The 17,579-nt window shown below is 41.6% G+C and overlaps 1 protein-coding gene across 10 annotated transcripts; it reads right to left on the bottom strand.

Moving 5' to 3' along the window:
• Positions 1-7,026: 7,026 nt before the first annotated feature.
• LOC311129094 (uncharacterized protein) lies at positions 7,027-14,638 on the bottom strand. Of its 10 annotated transcripts, none has more exons than XM_084161365.1 (8): positions 14,308-14,638; positions 11,135-11,262; positions 10,865-10,902; positions 10,653-10,723; positions 10,449-10,515; positions 10,099-10,296; positions 8,163-8,234; positions 7,027-7,829 (listed from the first exon to the last, which is right to left on the bottom strand). In XM_084161365.1, exons 1-8 carry the CDS (start codon positions 14,554-14,556, stop codon positions 7,726-7,728), a joined length of 927 nt encoding a protein of 308 aa, XP_084017491.1. In that variant the 5' UTR covers positions 14,557-14,638; the 3' UTR covers positions 7,027-7,725. The 10 variants fall into 10 exon arrangements, 9 of the variants coding, with proteins under 9 accessions (XP_084017491.1, XP_084017492.1, XP_084017496.1 ...); XM_084161366.1 differs by having other exon boundaries at positions 7,049-7,829; positions 10,881-10,902; positions 11,131-11,262; positions 14,308-14,370; XM_084161370.1 differs by lacking the exon at positions 14,308-14,638 and adding an exon at positions 13,586-13,912 and having other exon boundaries at positions 7,049-7,829; positions 10,881-10,902; positions 11,131-11,262.
• Positions 14,639-17,579: the final 2,941 nt, after the last annotated feature.

Raw genomic sequence — 17,579 nt, 5'->3', positions numbered from 1 at the left:
AGAGTTCCCAATACTGCTTTGCGTATTGTTTATCATATGGGTCAATATCACCATAAGGTGCCTTTGAGACTTCCCCATTTCCCCCCCAAAAAGCTGAGATTTTCCATTGAACTTCATATTCATTGTATTAAGTATATGTTATGCTGTTAGAAATGCATATTGGTCAAGCTCCCACACTTTTTATAAATTAACTGCAAGCAGATAATTTACATGCAAACAGCAAAATATGTCCACCCTGTCATGGACAATTTCAAAGCAGAATAAATACATTGTAATTACATAGTGATTATAAAAAGTACATTTTCAGAAAACTATTTAGTCACTTTCTCAACAATATATTTTAGTTTATGGGAAAAGTATTTGGATAATAATGAAATTATGGCAAACTATTTGTTTCTCTATAAAATCTGCGAGAGTTGCACTTTCTTTTCTAAATAAAATCTAACAAAAAAGATATCTGGTCAAACTTTCAAACAATACTATTTGGCCCTCATTTGTTTATAAAGGAATCACACAAAAGATTTTGCTAACTTGTGAAAATAATTTGTTTATTTTCATAGAACATGAAAATAACAGGGTGGACAGTGACATGACAGGGTGGACCCTGGGCATGACAGGGTGGACACGTTGTGAAATGTCATTGAATGGCCTCATAAATGCAAGGAACAATGCAAGAAAATGATGTAAAAAATGCCTTTTCCCATGTAGGGGGAAATTACAAGTTGAACAGACTGTTTTTGATCCACTCTACCTGCATGCAGCCACTGAATAAAGATGCCCAAAATGAGACATTAATGTGGCCTTCTAGCGTTAAACTCTGTACATCATTCTGCACAGTGAAAGTCAAACATTCAACTGTAGAACAAGAAGAAAAATGTTTTTTAAGTGGAGAACAGTTGATTTGAAAAAACAGAATATTACAGAAAGATCACTTGGACGCATCTCCAAACAGTCTCTCCCTTTCTGCAGAGACATGGCTCAGTTCTGCAGTTGCTGTTCCACATACTTCCATGCAGACACTTCAATCTGTACAGAGCGCTTGTTCAGAGCCTGTGGTTCTGGTATTAGGCAAAGTACCTGCCAGTCATGGTACCAACAGATGTCGTCCCGAAGACTTGGCCATTTGAACTTGTTTATGCCATGGCGTTGCATACACTTAACTTTCACACTGTGCCCTTCTGCATCCATGATGATACCTGGTTATGCTTCATTGTCATAATTAACGACGCACCACTCTCCAATGTGCGTTACCTCAATCATTTCTGGTCTCCTAGGATTATCTGGTGTCTTTCCACATGCTGGGGACTTGTCAGATGAAACAGGAACATTAGCTAGAGTGAAATCTTGAAGGTTAAAGCAGGAGCAGTCCAAAACACCTTCCTCCCTTTTACACAGACATGAAATGTCTCTGTATTTCATTTGGCCGGGTGTCAGACTGATAGCTTGGTGGATTCTCATAGTGCCTTTTATGGCAGCTATTGCAGGTACCTCAGGCTTTGATTCAACATCCCTCTCTGGGATGAAGAACAGCTCGACAGATGTGTCCAGGCTTTTCAGCTTGATATACAAGCTCTGGGCATCAGGAATGTCCTGATCTAGAGTGAATCTGGAGGGCCCTGGCTCATGCTGATTTTCAGGAGTTTCAGCAGGGGAGTTGGGTGGTGTCTCTGACTGTAGCAAAGCACTGGCCCTGTTTCTGGCTCTGGCTTGACTTTTTGCCTCTCTCCATTTCTATGTTTTTGCCCTCTTCTCTCTCTCACTGAGCTCATTGACACCCTTCTTCTTTCCAGTCTCTCTGTCTTTTTTCCATTTGACCCTTTCTTTCTCAAGGTACTTTCTTCTTCTGTCTGGGTCAGCATCACGACGTTCCCGATATCTCCTTGCTATCTCAGTTCCTTTTGATCTCATTCCTTGAAAAAGACGATTCAAAATGTTCCCTTACACACTTTAATTGGCAGTCCCGGTAAACTAGGCTTGCATTATCAAACTAGGTTTGCTGATACCGATATCGCCAAAAAAATTGTCCATATTGTCCATTCTTACTATGTATAGCATGTACTGTTATAAAATGTGTGTAATAGCTGTTGTAATATGTGTAACATTATCAGTATGTGGCCTAAACTATGCACATGTCCTTCCTGTCATGAACCATGTCCACCCTGTCATGGAAGGCTTGCTGACAGGGTGGACAATGACAGGGTGGACATTTTTGGCTAATGTTAGCATTTAATGAGCACATGGTGGACCTTCACTTAGCAACATACTACAGTTAGCAAGCTGACTGTGTACTGTTTTACAAATATATTTCAAAGTTCTGATAGGTTTTTCTATCAATTGATATTTCACTATGACAGAGTGGACATGTTAAGCTTGACAACATCCAACTACACACATAATATGATGAAAATTATGAAACATAAGTGTAAATACTTACTCTGCAACTAGACACTGCTTCAGCCTTCATTGAAGAAAGACAAAATGCTAGTAGTGATGTCACTGAAAACATCAGTGGGTTTTTTAAAGGGGCAGTTACCCCATAATGACAGGGTGGACAGCAATTTAAGGGATACATGCAAAATGTTCAATATGATTATGAAAATACAATATACAAGATCAAAATTACTTGTTTTATCAAATAACTTATTGTGGACAGTAAAACCATGTACATTTTTTTTGGGATTTAGTATCATTTAACCACTTATTACACACACTGTAGTTAGCAGAGCAGTGTGTGGGACATGCCAAAATCACGTACATCCAATGAAAAAAATTTAATAAAATGAAGGAAACACTTTTTTAAAGACTTATCATTCTACTGATATGTGTGCAAATGTTTGGCCACTTATAATAAGACCTCAGACTTTCATTATTCTGCTACATTTTCATGATGACTGAGTGAGTCTGATGAGGACACCAAAGGCACCTCATAGTGATATTGACTCATATGTAGTATTATTCCGTACTGCCATACGTGTTATTGCATTGGTTGCACAAGTACTTTTGTAGAAGTGGTTTAATTGTTTTATTGATAAACATAGTATTTTGCATGCACACGCTATCACAGCGTTTTCCATAGTGGCCTTTATTAAGGTATTTTATTGCGCTGCCATGAGCGATCTTCTCAGCCCGGCAGATTCTTACACAAGGCTGGAGAGAGAGGGTGCCATAAATCTTGACACTTTGTCAATCCAAGTAATTAGTTTCTCTCTCTCCAAGAGGTGAATGTTTATGTTTATATTGATGCTGTGTTTATAGCCCTTTATATACATGTTATAAGTGTAATGCATTTGCCATTAATATACATATATGTATATTGCATAGTTATAACCCTTAACTAATACTGTTTACATGTGTGCATATCTTTGTCTTATAGAACCACAACAATAAGATTCCAAGTCATTCGGATTACCAAAATCATATAAACATTTTCAAATGGAAACAGCTGTGTCTGTGTGTGTGTGGTTGTGACTATCAAAAGTACAGTGATGGGCCTCAACATCATGTTCTAACTGGACAGCACTATAGAGGGCAGAACCAAACCAATCAGTTATACAGTGGGGAGAACAAGTATTTGATACACTGCAGATTTTGCAGGTTTTCCTACTTACAAAGCATGTAGAGGACTGTAATTTTTATCATAGGTACACTTCAACTGTGAGAGACGGAATCTAAAACAAAAATCCAGAAAATCACATTGTATGATTTTTAAGTAATTCATTTGCATTTTATTGCATGACATAAGTATTTGATCACCTACCAACCAGTAAGAATTCCGGCTCTCACAGACCTGTTAGTTTTTCTTTAATAATAATAATAATAATAATTATTATAATATAATATGCCATTTAGCAGACGCTTTTATCCAAAGCGACTTACAGTCATGCATGCATAAATTTTTTTGTGTATGGGTGGTCCCGGGGATCGAACCCACTACCTTGGCGTTACAAGCGCCGTGCTCTACCAGCTGAGCTACAGAGGACCACTAATAAGAAGCCCTCCTGTTCTCCACTCATTACCTGTATTAACTGCACCTGTTTGAACTCGTTACCTGTATAAAAGACACCTGTCCACACACTCAATAAAACAGACTCCAACCTCTCCACAATGGCCAAGACCAGAGAGCTGTGTAAGGACATCAGGGATAAAATTGTAGACCTGCACAAGGCTGGGATGGGCTACAGGACAATAGGCAAGCAGCTTGGTGAGAAGGCAACAACTGTTGCCGCAATTATTAGAAAATGGAAGAAGTTCAAGATGATGGTCAATCACCCTCGGTCTGGGGCTCCATGCAAGATCTCACCTCGTGGGGCATCAATGATCATGATGAAGGTGAGGGATCATCCCAGAACTACACGGCAGGACCTGGTCAATGACCTGAAGAGAGCAGGGACCACAGTCTCAAAGAAAACCATTAGTAACACACTACGCCGTCATGGATTAAAATCCTGCAGCGCACGCAAGGTCCCCCTGCTCATGCCAGCGCATGTCCAGGCACGTCTGAAGTTTGCCAATGACCATCTGGATGATCCAGAGGAGGAATGGGAGAAGGTCATGTGGTCTGATGAGACAAAAATTGAGCTTTTTGGTCTAAACTCCTCTCGCCGTGTTTGGAGGAAGAAGAAGGATGAGTACAACCCCAAGAACACCATCCCAACCGTGAAGCATGGAGGTGGAAACATCATTATTTGGGGATGCTTTTCTGCAAAGGGGACAGGACGACTGCACCGTATTGAGGGGAGGATGGATGGGGCCATGTATCGCAAGATCTTGGCCAACAACCTCCTTCCCTCAGTAAGAGCATTGAAGATGGGTCGTGGCTGGGTCTTCCAGCATGACAACGACCCGAAACACACAGCCAGGGCAACTAAGGAGTGGCTCCGTAAGAAGCATCTCAAGGTCCTGGAGTGGCCTAGCCAGTCTCCAGACCTGAACCCAATAGAAAATCTTTGGAGGGAGCTGAAAGTCCGTATTGCCCAGCGACAGCCCCGAAACCTGAAGGATCTGGAGAAGGTCTGTATGGAGGAGTGGGCCAAAATCCCTGCTGCAGTGTGTGCAAACCTGGTCAAGACCTACAGGAAACGTATGATCTCTGTAATTGCAAACAAAGGTTTCTGTACCAAATATTAACTTCTGCTTTTCTGATGTATCAAATACTTATGTCATGCAATAAAATGCAAATTAATTACTTAAAAATCATACAATGTGATTTTCTGGATTTTTGTTTTAGATTCCGTCTCTCACAGTTGAAGTGTACCTATGATAAAAAAAATTGCAGACCTCTACATGCTTTGTAAGTAGGAAAACCTGCAAAATCGGCAGTGTATCAAATACTTGTTCTCCCCACTGTAAGTACATAGTGGGTGAGGGCATTCACAGCCGACCGCTCAGACCGGTGAGGGCATACCAGCCAACCGTTTTTACCTGGTCCTTCTAGTCCGTCATTTCTCCGTATTTAGCGACCAATCGTTTTTACAGTTTTGTCTCTTGCAATTCACGAGTAAATGCAATTCACACTGTGCCTTAAAATGTTCTACTTGTCTACTAATAAATTCTAACTAAAACCTTGTGAGAGTTTGTGCCTATCATGCTGTACCAAAAGCAATTACCACCAACACTGATTGTGTAGCAATCAAGTCTTGCTGCGAAAGGTGTAACAGACCAATCTAAAGACACCACACACAGACGAGATGGGAGACCACGACCAGTCCGTCACATCATTCCCTTTGATCTTTCCGGTGAGCAGTGTCAGTCTTTCTGAATTCATAAAGTAGAATCTGGGTAGGTCATCGGTCAACGATCAATGCGCGACACTGCTCTCTACACATGAAAACAAAACTGAAACTATAAAAGTGCAAATGAGCCGTCGTCGGGCAGTGTGTCCACAAAAGCCTGGGACTTCGTTGGAGGCAGTACAGGGTCGTATTCCCTAGGCTCCAAACAGAATGAAAACTGACTGAAACTGCAAGGGACGACTTGAACTTGTCCTATAGGAAACTCTTGTTTTGAGTTTCCATCGCAAATGGGAGTTTTGCTACGGTCCGCACCAACAAATACAACCTAGTACTTACATAGGTTACAACAGCGCTACCTAACACTCTTCCTGGAGATCTACCATCCTGTTGGTATTCAGTCCAACCCTAACCTAGCATTCATTACCTGATTCAGATAGTTGAGGGTCATGTTCCAGGCCCTGACCAAATTGCAGAAAATGCATTGCATGAACCAATAGTTGCATAGCACGTCATTTGTGATTTGTAAAAAATACAAGTAGAGGCTAATAAATCATCAAATAATGTGAACCAATTATGCTAATATATTATGTTAACTATCCAAGCGTTGTAATACACCCATAAATTAAGAAGCAGACACAATTAAGTCCACCTAGAACGCGCCCGTGGGCTAGCAATGTCAGTCAAACTAGCCAGCTGGCCACGAGTTGCCGGAGCATGTTCAGAGGTAACGTTTAAAACTACGTTTTAATGTTTTTATTAATTTATGAGCTGCAAATGCAATGCTCACTTATTTCTTAATTACCATTTTGTTTCCTCTGGCGGAAAGGAGGTCTGGTTGTCCGCCATGCTGGAAATGTGATCTCGCGTTATTGTGTCATTGTCAACACAGTACATCTACACCACAATATGAAACGTTGATTTGATGATGGTTCTCGATTTTATCGACTGATTGCTATTGTATTGGGTGCTCAGACAAGTCTGGGCGTGGTGCTAGTTTCAGTACACTTGGGGGCTCAAGAGGGCGTTATGCCAACCACAGTTATCTCAAAGATCGAATCTCTCAAACGCTACTACTACAACTACAATATTTGCTGCTAGGCTACTTGCTGTCAAGAAACTAATGTACCATTTAAATTCAGTCCATTCTAGAAGAGAACTGATAATCCTATTTAAAATGCATAAACCAATAATTTTGGGATTTAGGATTTCAGTTAAAATTTCCCCATTTCATAAATGTCCCCATTTCATACCTTCCCAGGTTCGCTGCCTACATACACCTCCCATTCCACTGTCATCCATAAGCAGAGCAGTAACTTTATATTACATTATTACTGTATTAGAACATTTTTGTTTACAGGACATTTCAGATCTGAAATGTCATCACGACTAATTTACATAACAAAAGTTTAATGCATTCTCATTACATGTCACAGTTCTCAGCTTTCCTCAAGTATACTATATTACAGTGTATTCCTAATGAATTAGTCTTACAGTAAATGTAGTACCCATCCATTGAGAAATGTAGAGATACTGGTTCACACATACAGTATAAGGACATATTTAACCTGTGAAGGGTTAGTAAGCACAAAGTACATACAGCACAGAGACGGACACTAAACATCACCTACTTAACATGAATAAAACGCCAATAACCTCGGAACCCAGAACCAATGTATGTCACAACATTATATCGCCTATTACTCACTTAATGTATAATATATCACCCATCTCAGTAGCCAGGGTACAACAAACTGTTTTCAAATATCACAGAGTTAAATGTTTGAACACAAAGGTAGAAAAATATGGCAAATATAAAAGGTTTGAAATATTTACATTCTGTTAAAATTGGGGTGTGAGGTTTTTCCTGTACACATGATCGGACCAGGAAAACTTCAGGTCCTATACTTTCCTAGTCCGGTCACATTGTCAAGGAAAACTCCAGGCCCTAGTTATAACACCTTATAAAACTGCTTTGATCTTCAGCAGTGTGCCGTCATGATCGGGTGAAGCTCATGATACAGGCATCTCTCATGGCAGACCTGGCAGTCCTCACCGCTTCAGTCTCTCTCTGCAGATCCTTCAGTCTCTTCTCCATTTCTGAACAAAGGAAAATAAACAGGGCATTAGGGTGAAATTAATTCTCTGGGCACTGTGTCTGTCTACTGGCCAGTGCTGAGGTCATAATGCATGCATGGAGGTGTTACCGGTCAGAGTATGAGTACGACGGGTCTCCTGCATGCCACATAACTGTGTTAGCCCACCGAGCTTAAGCCTTAGCTCGGGGAGCTAACGTAGGTCTTCTGGTGTCAGGCAAGGTTACTCGTGCTTCCGAACCAGAATTCCTATGAGGAACTAACTTATGGGGACTTTATTCCACGCGCCACAAAGAGAGTGTATTTTGTACTTTATGTGGATGTTTAAATACTTTACCTTGGTCTCTCTTAGCAAAGATCTCTGGCAGCATCCTAGAGGCCTCCAGCACGTTCAGGGTGAGGTTGAAATCTGTGGACACAGGATATTATTTTTTGTTAATCTCTATACTGGCCTTATCATGAAAATATTGCATTACAAGCACACATCCAACAAGGTGCAGTTTCACAATGGACAACAGTACAGCAAACAGTTTTCCAGTCCCAATTCAATAACATTGTTTGCAATTGCTCTTTATAAATTGCATGCTCCGGTTTAGTTAGCCAACACTACAGTCCCATTCGGAAAGTATTCAGACCCCTTTACTTTTTCCATGTTATGTTAGTGTCTTATTCTAAAATTGATTAAATTGTTTTTTCCCCCCTCATCAATCTACACACAATACCCCATAATGACAAAACAAAAACAGGTTTTTAGAAATTTTTGAAAATGTATTACAAATAGAAAACTGAAATATTACATTTACATAAGTATTCAGACCCTTTACATTTACATTTACATTTTAGTCATTTAGCAGACGCTCTTATCCAGAGCGACTTACAGTTAGTGAGTGCATACATTATTTTTCATACTGGCCCCCCGTGGGAATCGAACCCACAAGCCTGGCGTTGCAAACGCCATGTTCTACCAACTGAGCTACATCCCTGCCGGCCATTCCCTCCCCTACCCTGGACGACGCTGGGCCAATTGTGCGCCGCCCCATGGGTCTCCCGGTCGCGGCAGGCAACGACAGAGCCTGGATACGAACCAGGATCTCTAGTGGAACAGCTAGCACTGCGATGCAGTGCCTTAGACCACTGTGCCACTCGGGAGGCCTACTCAGTACTGTTGGAAGGTGAACCTTCTCTCCAGTCTGAGGTCCTGAGCGCTCTGGAGCAGGTTTTCATCAAGGATCTCTCTGTACTTTTCTCTGTTCATCTTTACCTCGATCCTGACTAGTCTCCCAGTCCCTGCCACTGAAAAACATCCCCACAGCATGATGCTGCCACCACCATGCTTCACCATAGGGATTGTGCCATGTTTCCTCCAGATGTGACACTTGGCATTCTGGCCAAAGAGTTCAATCTTGGTTTCATCAGACCAGAGAATCTTGTTTCTCATGGTTTGAGAGTCCTTTAGTTGCCTTTTGACAAACTCCAAGCGGGCTGTCATGTGCCTTTTACTGAGGAGTGGCTTCCGTCTGGACACTCTACTATAAAGGCCTGATTGGTGGAGTGCTGCAGAGATGGTTGTCCTTCTGGAAGGTTTTCCCATTTCCACAGAGGAACTCTGGAGCTCTGTCAGAGTGACCATCGGGTTCTTGGTCACCTCCCTGACCAAGGCCCTTCTCCCGTTGCTCAGTTTGGCCGGGCGGCCAGCTCTAGGAAGAGTCTTGGTGGTTCCAAACTTCTTCCATTTAAGAATGATGGAGACCACTGTGTTCTTGGGGACCTTCAAAGCTGCAGAAAGGGTACCCTTCCCCAGATCTGAGCTCTATGGACAATTCCTTTGACCTCATGGCTTGGTTTTTGCTCTGACATGCACTGTCAACTGTGGGACCTTATATAGACAGGTGTGTGCCTTTCCAAATCATGTCCAATCAACTGAATTTACCACAGGTGGACTCCAATCAAGTTGTAGAAACATCTCAAGGATGATCAATGGAAACAGATCAATGGAAACAGGATGCACCTGAGCTCAATTTTGAGGCTCATAGAAAAGGGTCTGAATACTTATGTAAATAAGGTATTTCTGTTATTTATTTTTAATAACTTTTCAAAACATTCAAAAAATACGTTTTCACGTTGTCATTATGGGGTATTGTGTAGATAGATTTTGTTAATTAATCCATTATAGAATAAGACTAATGTAACAAAATGTGGAAAAAGTCAAGGGGTCTGAATACTTTCCGAATGCACTGTATTTAATAGTAGTCTATTGTATTATTCTGTCTCACCTTCTTCGCTGGCCTGCTGGGATGAAATCCTCTCAGTGACGGTGTTGAGGCGGGAGGCGAACTCAGAGAAGATGAACTGTGTGCAGCCTGCCTGGTGGCATTTCCTGAAGAACTGTGCAGCTGGACTCATACTGGACCCAAAACCAGATGAGCCAGGAGGCCCAGAATCCCTAGGTGACCCAGAACCACAGCTGGAGTCTGGGGAAAGAATTGAGTTGACTCCTGATAAGTGCACATTGGATATGTAGACAGGTTGACCTATCCCAGTCCAAACCAAGGAGCCAACACACCTCCTAATATGATGGTCCTTTATTCTCCTTCTGTTATAGTAGACATGCACACAAACGTACTGTTTTGGTCAGGGAGAAGGGGGTCCAGTTGTTCCACTTTGATGATGGACAGATGGCTCTTTGAGCACTGCACAGAAAAAAGAAGGGGTCAGAGTAGAAGAAAAGAGCAAAAGTACTGTAGCTAACTACAAGAGTGAAAGAGGTAGGGGACAGCGAAAAAACCCTGCTCATTCAATCACTACTTTGCGTTAAGTGCCAACTCACCTCCCCATTCTCATTCTTAAATGTTGCTCCCTCCAGTCCATACTGAAACTCAAACTGCTCTGCAGCCCCGTCTACAGCATAAAAACAGGAATATTGTGAGTGACATCATAACCACAGGGTTCGTCCTATGAGACCATCTGAAAGTTGACATAAGTGACTATAGAGGACATCTTAGATTGAAACTGATACAACAAAAAACAACAGAAAACAACCTTCTGTCATGGCTACCTCTGAAGTATTGGGATCTTGCCTGGGGGAAGGTAGGAACACAGAAATACAATGTTAACAAACCATCAGAACACTGAAGAACAGTCTTGCAAAGGCTTGGCCATTTTTAACTGTAAAATCAAACTTTTATATGAACTAAATATATAACCTATAGTCTGTCATAACAGACAAGATTTGGTTCTGGGCTCTGAGATAATCTAATACAGTGGGCCTATTACCAATGTTATCTTCCAATATACATGATACCCACTGACATCCCAGTCTTTGGGCGCTGCCCCTCCTCCTCCTCCTCATCTTCCTCATATGTGCTCTTGGACATGGTCTTCTCTGCCTCTATTGCAGCTTCTCTTTTTATTGCAGCTTCTCTTTTTAACTTTAATGTCTGAAGAAAAACAATTCATACCACACAACCATTAAAAAAAATAACATTATGGTATGTCACATTTCAATAAGATTTGCAATTGCTATTAACCATGTAAATTTATGCAGAAGATAATATTTCTGTGTTGCATTTCCCCCACCAGATGTATACGAAAACAAGTGGTGGAACTGCTATTTCGTTTTTAAATGTTTTATTGAAGCTTTACATTTGACATGTTGTCCCCTGTAGTAGTCTATTTGTTGGGTGGTTTTATAGACTGTCAATAACAGTATTCATTTTCAAAATAACATGTAGTGGATTAGGGCGGCAGGTAGTTTAGTGGTTAAGAGCGTTGTGCCAGTAACCGAAAGGTCGCTGGTTCTAATCCCTGAGCCGAATAGGTCAAAAATCTGTCTATGTGCCCTTGAGCAAGGCACTTAACCTTAATTGCTCCTGTAAATTGCTCTGGATAAGAGCATCTGCTAAATGAATAAAATGTTAATGTAAAGTGATGCCGTTGTTGTATTTGAATACTGCTTTGCATAGCCGACATGTACATATATCGTGCTACTTTTAGCGCGTCCCATCGCTTCCTATTTATGCTCTCTCTACAGTCAAAGCCTTTTCCTTCAGATCTATGCTGGACTAGCCAAATTAGCAAACTACACGTTTGATAAAACTGTTAATAAATACGTTTTATTTCACATCAGGGTCTGTTGCGTTTCTCAACGGACACCGTTTACTTCAAACGGAACGTTTATACTAGAGTTTATATTGGACCATTTCAGGTTGGTCACTCCACGTTTCCTTACATTTGGTTCCTAGAGTTAACGCTAAACGGGTTTCCGTTGCGAAACGTTTTGCAAAGGTCTGCAACTAATGAATAAACCCCAGAACGTCAAACGATAAAGCAACACAACCGGCGCTTATTAGAGACCGGCTTCTATTGGAGCCAAGTGTCTACTTCCTTAATGTACACAGATTTTGCTCAATAAAATGTTGAAGACTACCACACTGTTGTCCGTCGCAGATCAGGGGTGTAATCATTAGTCCAACAGTTGCTAAACGGAACGTTGGTTGGAACTAAAACGAGAGTTTCTATTGGACAAAATCCGGTAGGTCCCTCCCCGTTTGCTTCCGTTTAAGAACCGTTTTGCAACTGTATTGGCGTAATGAATACGCCCCAGACTTGCAAAGACTAGCCTCCAGCTACTCGCTAACCTTTTTCCTCCCCCCACCTTGCAGTCTCGCCCTCTTCTGATCCACCTCAGACAAACGTTGAAGTTCGAATTTTTGACTTCGCCATTCTCTCACTCGTTTTGGATCAATTCCAAAATGCCTGGCTGTTGCCTCGCCCGAATTTTGCTCTGTGAATTTGATCACTGCTAGCTTGAATTTGATGTCGTATTTTCTTCTTGGTGGCGCCATGGCAATCAACATGATATTTTTTTTATGTACATGACATCACATGACATGGTAACCTCGTAAACAATTCATTTAATGGGGCGTTTATTTGAAACAGGCGTTTATTTGCTGAAATGTGTACCGATGCCCTGGCTATTAAAAAGGGACAGGCGGCTATTTGAGAGTCAGCATTTAATTGAAATTTTACATAACTGGGAACCAAAACAGCATTTCCCGGTTAGTATAATATGCGGAAATCCTCGAATCCGTTTAGCTAAATGTGCGCATTCAATCGATAGATTCGTCATGAATGTATGTAGCCTAACTCAGTTCTTTATTGATTGTTACTCAAATGTTGTAACATCATAACGTTTATATTTTGTTCCCACTCGTTTTAATACCTGTCTCTGGCGCTCCATTGCTTTTGTCTGTGGAGGTCTCGAATTATTTGTTTAAGTAGAGCCCATTCGGAGGTCCAGTTTTCCTGATGACGAGACTAAATGCCTTTTCATGCCACCTCCTTTACATCTGATATTTTGGTCGCAGGGTTTACATTTATCCAGTGAAGCTTTAATTCTGTCGGAGCTGTGCGACAGTTGAACCAAAACTGGGTGAACTTGGTGTTGACATTTTGTGAATGAAAGGAACCAATGGACAACCAAACCAGATAATCTTACAACTGACTAGAACAGCAGACTCGCCTGGTTCTTCTCGGAAATAGTTGTTAGCAATCCTCTGCTCTGACTAAATATCGGCCATTTACCGTATTAACTGTATTTGGGGTTAAAACAAATGCGAGGCACACTTTGAAATGGCAACCTCGTGAAGAGTATATACGGTACAAACTGAGGAAGCCGAGAAACTTGCCGAGGGGGGACCTGTCCAGCTATCAACAGGAATTTGCTATAGTAATCGCCTAAGAGTTAAATAAAACACTTACAGGAGTCTTACCTCTAACGGCAGCCATCAGCTCTCGCTGTGTTTTTATATGTCTTAACGACAGATGATGGATCCTTTCTAAATGGTTTAACATGGATGTTGTGCTTCCGCTCGTCCGCTTCAGAACAGCCGCACACAGCTTGCATGTCACACTTTCGGACGAGATTTCATTGAAATATTTCCAGGTGTGACTTTTTTTACGGTCTCTGCTTCTACTTTCCATATCTCACAACCACAGCTTCTCACTGTGTAATTAGCTAATGGAAGGATATTTTGCGCTACCTCGCCTGAACGTACTGTTTCTAGCTAGCAGTCTGGAATCTAGACTGACATTTACTTGCGCATGCGCGATGATTAAATGCGAACGTCTTCACCACTCCACATAGCAGACACAGTTTACAAATGCAAAATGTAACTATAGAATCAAGCATTCCGTTTCACAATAGCCCACATATTATTTTAATTCTCACACAAACAAACACTATGTGTCTGCAAGACGACAGTCAACTTTTCCATAATTCTCCACAAACGGATCTATCTGGACCCGACTGCAAACCGCCATTAGGAAAGACTGCTACCCCAACCCGAACCGCATGGAATTGAATCGCAACCCGACGGCTTCGACCCGAGCGAACTATATTTGTCATTCATAGGGTAACGCTACTGGGCTCCTTGTTCTACACTACAGTCGGCTACTGTGTAATCAATCAATAGCCGTCTTACCGTGCATCTCCCAATGTGTTTTTTCAAGCTGGAAGTGCCCGTTCTTTGACTATCATAGGCTAACACCCGTTTGCACTTTTTGCATGCTGCGAATCCATCCACAAGTTGTTTGTCAGCGTTAACGATTACTCCAAAATGATCCCATACATTTGATTTGACATTTGCCCTGTTTTTCACGATTCTGAGCTCCCTACTTTTAATTTTTTGGGTCAAATTCTGATTTTCCGTGGTATGCTTTTTGCTTTCCATTTTTTTCTCTATCTTATATATCTGGTTGTGCGGGTATAGAGGTTTGTTGCTTTGGGTAGGCCTAGTCGATGTCACTGTGTTTGTGCACAACCTGTGCTAGCTGGTTGGGTATAGGCTGGCTGAAATTTAGCCAGCAGATCCGACCCGCTTGCTTAGGCTACAGCTGCACTAGGGTCAGACAGACTTTGTAGGGTTTCCCAAAATCGGTCCAGGGGCCACCCCTGGGTGCAGGTTTAGGTTTTTGTCCTAGCACATCAAAGCTAATTCAAATAATCAAAGCTTGAAGATTAGTTGGTTATTTTAATCAGCTGTGTAGTGCTAGGGCAAAAACCAAAACGTCAAATTTGTAAGCTGCTCTGGATAAGACCGTCTGCTAAATGATGTAAATGTGCACCCGGGGGGAGGGGAGAGTTGACCAAATTTGGGAAACCCTGGATTAAGACACTGCGGGGTGCAAAATATGTCTCTGAAAACGTACCTCAATCCAGGGATGAGAAATGCGTTATACTCTGAATTGTCCCATTATCCCGACTGTTACACAGAGAAGATTGAACGACTGCTATTTTTTTCATGCAATCTCCTCGGTGTAACAGTTGGGATAATGGGACAATTTGGAGTCCACGCATTTCTTATCCCTGGATTGAGGTACGTTTTCAGAGACATAACTCACGCCGGCTCTGCAGTGTCTTAATCTACACAGGAAGCCTGTCTGACCCTAGTGCAGCTGTAAGCAAGTGGGTCGGATCTGCTGGCTAGCTGCAGCTGTACTATAGCAAAGAACAGAGCTGTAGGCAGACTTCTCCCATAGGCAGTCTAAAATGACATTTACAAGAAATACAATATTATTTTATAAGGCTACCCAACCCGATACAGGAAATACACACAGAGAGAGAATTACCTGTACCACAAGTGCTTTAATAGAAAAAACAACAGACTGATAGAGAATTTCTGATTTCATAAAGAAAATAGTGAGTTAATAAACAATATAAAAAATATGATTGCTTTACAATAAATAAGTTATGACTATACACTGAGTTATTCACAAAACTAGGAAAGCTCACAGTACACATGGAGAAGACACCTGTAATGACTAAAGTCATGTTTAATAGATGTCTGAACGGCGAGCCGGTGGAATGGATGAAAAAGGGATCTCATAATAAAGTTATTTGACGAGGAAACAAACAGTGATACTGTGACTGCTCTGTCTGAACCATATACAAAACTAATGTTGCAGGACAGGGTAGGCGATGAGAACAAGAGGGAGGGAGAGAGAAAGACGAGAGAGAGATTACATTATAGAGAGACAGACGTAGAATAACATCTTTATCACAGTACATAAGTCATTCCCTTCCTTCTGCTTTCAAATAAACAGTAACTCCTCACTTTCCAAGAGGCAATAAGATAGTCACAGGCCTACCAAAGGTCATATTGGTTACTTACAGTGGGGGGGAAAAAAGTATTTAGTCAGCCACCAATTGTGCAAGTTCTCCCACTTCAAAAGATGAGAGAGGCCTGTAATTTTCATCATAGGTACACGTCAACTATGACAGACAAAATGAGAAGAAACATTTTCCAGAAAATCACATTGTAGGATTTTTAATGAATTTATTTGCAAATTATGGTGGAAAATAAGTATTTGGTCAATAACAAAAGTTTCTCAATACTTTGTTATATACCCTTTGTTGGCAATGACACAGGTCAAACGTTTTCTGTAAGTCTTCACAAGGTTTTCACACACTGTTGCTGGTATTTTGGCCCATTCCTCCATGCAGATCTCCACTAGAGCAGTGATGTTTTGGGGCTGTCGCTGGGCAACAAAGACTTTCAACTCCCTCCAAAGATTTTCTATGGGGTTGAGATCTGGAGACTGGCTAGGCCACTCCAGGCCCTTGAAATGCTTCTTACGAAACCAATCCTTCGTTGCCCAGGCGGTGTGTTTGGGATCATTGTCATGCTGAAAGACCCAGCCACGTTTCATCTTCAATGCCCTTGCTGATAGGAGGTTTTCACTCAAAATCTCACGATACATGGCCCCATTCATTCTTTCCTTTACACGGATCAGTCGTCCTGGTCCCTTTGCAGAAAAACAGCCCCAAAGCATGATGTTTCCACCCCCATGCTTCACAGTAGGTATGGTGTTCTTTGGATGCAACTCAGCATTCTTTGTCCTCCAAAACGACGAGTTGAGTTTTTACCAAAAAGTTATATTTTGGTTTCATCTGACCATATGACATTCTCCCAATCCTCTTCTGGATCATCCAAATGCACTCTAGCAAACTTCAGACGGGCCTGGACATGTACTGGCTTAAGCAGGGGGACACGTCTGGCACTGCAGGATTTGAGTCCCTGGCGGCGTAGTGTGTTACTGATGGTAGGCTTTGTTACTTCGGTCCCAGCTCTCTGCAGGTCATTCACTAGGTCCCCCCGTGTGGTTCTGGGATTTTTGCTCACCGTTCTTGTGATCATTTTGACCCCACGGGGTGAGATCTTGTGTGGAGCCCCAGATCGAGGGAGATTATCAGTGGTCTTGTATGTCTTCCATTTCCTAATAATTGCTCCCACAGTTGATTTCTTCAAACCAAGCTGCTTACCTATTGCAGATTCAGTCTTTCCAGCCTGGTGCAGGTCTACAATTTTGTTTCTGGTGTCCTTTGACAGCTCTTTGGTCTTGGCCATAGTGGAGTTTGGAGTGTGACTGTTTGAGGTTGTGGACAGGTGTCTTTTATACTGATAACAAGTTCAAACAGGTGCCATTAATACAGGTAACGAGTGGAGGACAGAGGAGCATCTTAAAGAAGAAGTTACAGGTCTGTGAGAGCCAGAAATCTTGCTTGTTTGTAGGTGACCAAATACTTATTTTCCACCATAATTTGCAAATAAATATATTAAAAATCCTACAATGTGATTTTCTGGATTTTTTTTTCTCAATTTGTCTGTCATAGTTGACGTTTACCTATGATGAAAATTACAGGCCTCTCTCATCTTTTTAAGTGGGAGAACTTGCACAATTGGTGGCTGACTAA

This window comes from Coregonus lavaretus (genome assembly GCF_964263955.1).
Source record: "Coregonus lavaretus genome assembly, chromosome: 5".
NCBI lineage: Eukaryota > Metazoa > Chordata > Actinopteri > Salmoniformes > Salmonidae > Coregonus > Coregonus lavaretus.
The sequence above is the reverse complement of the archived record's forward strand: the minus strand, read 5'-3'. Positions and strand labels throughout refer to the sequence as shown.